We start from the raw sequence: 5,000 nt of genomic DNA on the forward strand, positions 1-5,000 counted from the left end.
GCCAGTGTTGCAAGTAGTGGCCAAAGTTGTATCCAAAGAAGGGTCTCATAGCAAAAGGGTCATTCATGATAACTTTGCCCTTGTGTTCAGCTGCTGCTGTGGCCTCAGATCTCATAGCTGCTCCTACCATTACTCCGTGTCTCCAATTGAAAGCTTCATAAATAAGGGGTACTCCTTCAGGTCGTCGTCCACCAAAAAGTATGGCGGATATTGGTACACCTTTTGGGTCTTCCCATGCTGGATCAATTATAGAACACTGGCCAGCTGGTGTACAGAATCTAGAGTTAGGATGTGCCGCAGGTTTGCCTGAATCTTTACTCCAGTTTTTATCCCCTAACCAGGAAGTGATCGTTACATTTTGTGGAATTTCTTTCTCTAAGCCTTCCCAGAAGACTCCACCATCACTAGTTTTTGCCACATTGGTGAAAATTGTATTGGAAAGGACTGTCTTCATTGCAACTGGATTTGTATGCATAGAAGTGCCTGGAGCTACTCCAAAGAAGCCGTTTTCAGGGTTGATTGCTCTCAAGACCCCGTCCTCATCGAATTTCATCCACGCGATGTCATCCCCTACACATTCTACTTTGTATCCAGGTAGGGAGGGTGTCATCATGGCCAGGTTGGTCTTACCACAGGCAGACGGGAAAGCTGCAGCTATGTACTTCTTAACTCCTTTGGGGTTTGTGATGCCTAGAATAAGCATGTGCTCAGCTAACCATCCTTCTCTTTTTGCAATAGTGGAACCAATTCTAAGTGCAAAGCATTTCTTTCCCAGGAGAGAATTTCCACCATACCCTGAACCAAAGGAGATTATTTCCTTTGTCTCTGGAACATGGGTAACTATTGTGTGTTCTGGATTGCATGGCCAGTTATTTATGAGATTTTTCTTGAGTGGAAGTGGACATCCTACAGAGTGAAGACACTTAACAAAGTCCTCATCCCCTAGTATATCTAATACAGCTTTTCCCATACGGGTCATTGTGCGCATGGAAGCTACTACGTATGGAGAGTCTGTCAGCTCAATGCCAATTTTCGACAGAGGGGAACCAACGGGACCCATGGAATAGGGCACAATATACATGGTTCTTCCAGCCATACAACCAGGAAATCTTTCCTGGATAGCTTTCTTGAGGTCTTCAGGTGACATCCAGTTACCCAAAAGGCCTTTGACTCCTTCCTTGGTGGTAGGGATGGTCGTTCGACGGTCCTTGGTGACAATGAATGTTTTGCTCTCAACACGTGCTACATCTCCGGGGTCGGTACAGGCAAGCCAACAGTTATCATATTTGGGCAGAGGTTCAATCATTCCAGCTTGTTGCATGATGTTTAGGAGATTTCTCAATTCTCGGTCACTCCCATCACAAATGTGGATGTCTGATGGTTGGCACAAGCGAGCGCTATCTTCGACAAATTTTCGAACCTGGAAATGATATTTGTTGTTGGTGAATGTGGTGCTCCTGGTGAATATTTATTATTTATAACATTATATCATTGATTTCTAAAACACAAATGGAAGATTTTATTAAAAAAAAATTTCTCACAAAAATTATTGTTTTGTGAGTAGATGGAACTAACCTTTGGTTTAAGGCTGGCAAGCTTTGCATCGCTGCTAGCGAGGGCTTTTGATTCATAATCCGAAGTTTTCCCGACTCCTCCAAGAGACTCTGCAATAATACTGAAATGGAAAGTAATTAGTGTATTATACAGTTGATCCTGCTTTCTATAATTTTTAGTGTTTGCTACCAAATTGCCTGTTTTTTTTTTTTTTTTTTTTTTTTTTTTTCCTCAGAACCATCCTATAATTCATAATTTAAATGACACATTTATAGAGGCCCCGTTTTTCCCATTCTTGTTCTATGATAATGTCATTAAGGTTCTCTTTGTTTTTCCCATGAAATTACATCAGGTACACCATACGTTTAAACAACCACAGCCAGACCCTACGTTTAGACATCCCGTCATCCATATTTCGTGACACTTTGCTTTTTTCGTTTCCCTTAGTCCCCATTTTTTTAAACTATATATATCGTTGCAAATTTATTTAGATCAAACTTGATATAAACTAATGTTTAAGACATTTTTTTTTTTAACTATATCGTTACAAATTTATTTAGACTAAACTTGATGTAACCTAATGTTTAAGAATATCATTTCATTTTATGTACTTCACTGCTGAGCAATTACCATAGCCACTCTTATTCATTCTTGAATAATAATAATAATAATAATAATAATAATAATAATGATGATGATGATGATGATATTATTATTATTTATAGTGTTATATTTTGACAGTGGTGATATTGGATTTACAATACTTTGCCTGGCCCAGAACGAAAAATGTTAGAGTAATGAAGTTCTTTACATATTTGGCAACACGATCTTTCAAAGTCTATATCCAGAAAAGATTTTATCTTCTGAAATTTCAGATTTTGTAATCTCTAGATTATCAAATGAGATTTTGGAAGAGAACTATTATTACCTCTCAAAGGTATTTTTTCGGAAGCAAATTAGCGGTTCAAATGACTTCTCCAAATTCATGAGAAGCTTAACTTTATCTTGAGCTTTTAAATCAATATTTCTCCATTCATCATATCTTACTTCACGCTTCATAGTCCTCATCCATGTGGGCCAGGGTCTTCTAGTGCCTTGTGGAGCCCAGTAGAAAGTTTGGTGAACTAATCTCTCTTGGGGAGTGCGAAGAGCATGCCCAAACCATCTCCATCTACCCCTCATCATGATCTCATCCACATTGGCACTTGAATAATCTCTCTTACAGATGGAGATAACTGACGAAATCTAATTGAGGTCTAGTTTTTTCAATGGGCGTAGAAGGAGATGATGATATGATGATTTTTCTAATCAGTTCGATTATGTTCGTGGGGGCCGATGTGACAACGTTCCTAACTGGTGAATGCCAGATTGGTGTTTGAGTCCCGCTCAGACTCTCTAGTTTCTTTGGTCACTCCAACCTCACCATCCTAGTGAGCTAAAGAGGGGGGGGGTTTGGGGGAGCCTATAGGTCTATCTGCTGAGTCATCAGCAGCCATTGCCTGGCCCTCCCTGGTCTTAGCTTGGGTGGAGAGGTGGGCTTGTGCGCTGATCATATATATGGTCAGTCTCTAGGGCTTTGTCCTGCTTGATACGGTAATGTCACTGCCCCTTGCCTCTACCATTCATGAGCGGCCTTTAAACCTTTAAACCTTATCTTTAAAGACAATGCTGAATATGCCCTAAACCACGAAACTTAGGGTCATCCTATAAACCGTGTTTTTTTTTTTTTTTTTTTTTCCCACTTGTGACTGCTACTCTCACCCTCTCCAACACAACCCGTAGATTAATCCCAATTTTAGAAAGTTAATTCTAGTTATTTTTCTATATGTTAAGATTAATTATACTTAGATCTTCTTCGAGATGATTCAATTTTTCTACGCATACGTTAAGATTATTTATATACACTTCACCTTTGAAGTGATGCATTTGATTTATCTTCCAAGCTTGATTAGAAGTGTTATTGTGATCTAGTGATATAGATGATACTCCAAACGCCAGTTTGATGTTTTCTACTGTACAAGAAGCTAAGTTAATTCTATTATTATTATTATTATTATTATTATTATTATTATTATTATTATTATTATTATTATTACTTGGCAAACTACAACCTTTGTTGAAAAAGCAGGATGCTATAAGCCCAGGGGCTCCAACAGGGAAAATAGCCCAGTGAGGAAAGGAAAGAAGGGAAAATGAAATATTTTAAGAAATTAATATTTCCTATATAAACTTTCAAAACTTTAACAAAACAAGAGGAAGAGAAATAACATAGAATAGTGCGCCCAAGTGTACCCTCAAGCAAGATTTTAAAAGAATCTCTCAAAGGTAATATTATTCAATCAATATCTTATGGTATTAGGAAAAAATACAAAAATAAACATGAAAAAAGTTACTCGTCATAGGACCAATAAACTATATATATAACAATTATTTCACAGAACATAAAAATATAAAAATTATTATTTTCTTACAATTCTCATTATTGACATAAAAATAAGTTCGAAACTTAAAAATTTATCGTTCTCACTTTCCTTCCAATTATCATTATTGAATCTTAAATTCATAAGGTAAATAAATATGACTTACCTCAACGTTTCTACGCCGTCTGTTCCACTGAGCACCATTTTGTAGTCTCGAGTAGTTTTTAGATATCTGAAAATTCTAGCTCAGAAAAGCAGCTGGATTGATATGCGCTATCGGTTCGAAGTGCTCTCTTTTATATGGCCTCTCGTGCATCTCTTCTGACGTCATCTGAGAATCTACATCTCGCTGATAAGAAGGATTTAGGCCGGAAAGGGGAATTTCACTGAACCCCGATAAGTCGTTATTTCCTTAAATGATAATAGTTTTGTTAATTTGTGCCAATATTGATTTGTTTAATATTGATATAAGTACATAGTTGTATCAATAGATGTACATAAAGGAGTAAATTGACGTTTAATCTTATAAAGTACTGACTTAGTACTTAGATAATCAACAGAGCGGACTGGCTGCAAAAAAGACAAGCCCCTAAAAGGCTTGCTTCTCATTGGTAGAACTCTGGGTCCGCAGTCACTTCACAAGAGACGGGTTTGCTGTTCGATAATGGCAAAAAAAAAAAAAAAAAAAAAAAAAAAAAAAAAAAAAAAAAAAAAAAAAAAAAAAAAAAAAAATAAATAAATAAATAAATAAATAAACAACGAAGTGTTTGGAGAAAAGAGGGAAGAATGAAATTAATTATCTTGAAAGTAATGTAAGTTTTGGTTGTGCAATTAGAAAAAAAGTAATTGATGAAAAAAGGTGAAGAAGGAAATTAATTATCTTGAAAGTAATGTAACTTTTGGTTGTGCAATTAGATATGAACTTAAGATTCAATAACGATAATTGGAAGGACAGTGAGAACGATAGATTTTTAAGTTTCGAACTTATTTTTATGTCGATAATGAGAATTGTAAGAAAATAATCAT

The 5,000-nt window shown here is 36.3% G+C and overlaps 1 protein-coding gene across 1 annotated transcript in view; it reads right to left on the reverse strand.

The window, feature by feature from the left end:
* Positions 1-4,193, reverse strand: part of LOC137628761 (phosphoenolpyruvate carboxykinase, cytosolic [GTP]-like) — a 4,591-nt gene extending 398 nt beyond the window's left edge. Inside the window, exons 1-3 of the mRNA XM_068359952.1 lie at positions 4,141-4,193; positions 1,576-1,675; positions 1-1,420 (exon numbers count right to left, since the gene is read on the reverse strand). The exon at positions 1-1,420 is cut by the window's left edge and continues 398 nt beyond it. Coding sequence (XP_068216053.1) covers positions 1-1,420; positions 1,576-1,675; positions 4,141-4,178 — 1,558 coding nt within the window. The 5' untranslated portion in view covers positions 4,179-4,193. The remainder of the gene's footprint in view (positions 1,421-1,575; positions 1,676-4,140) is intronic.
* Between the last annotated feature and the right edge of the window lie 807 nt (positions 4,194-5,000).

Source organism: Palaemon carinicauda, chromosome 36 (assembly GCF_036898095.1).
Source record: "Palaemon carinicauda isolate YSFRI2023 chromosome 36, ASM3689809v2, whole genome shotgun sequence".
NCBI classification, from domain to species: Eukaryota; Metazoa; Arthropoda; class Malacostraca; order Decapoda; family Palaemonidae; genus Palaemon; species Palaemon carinicauda.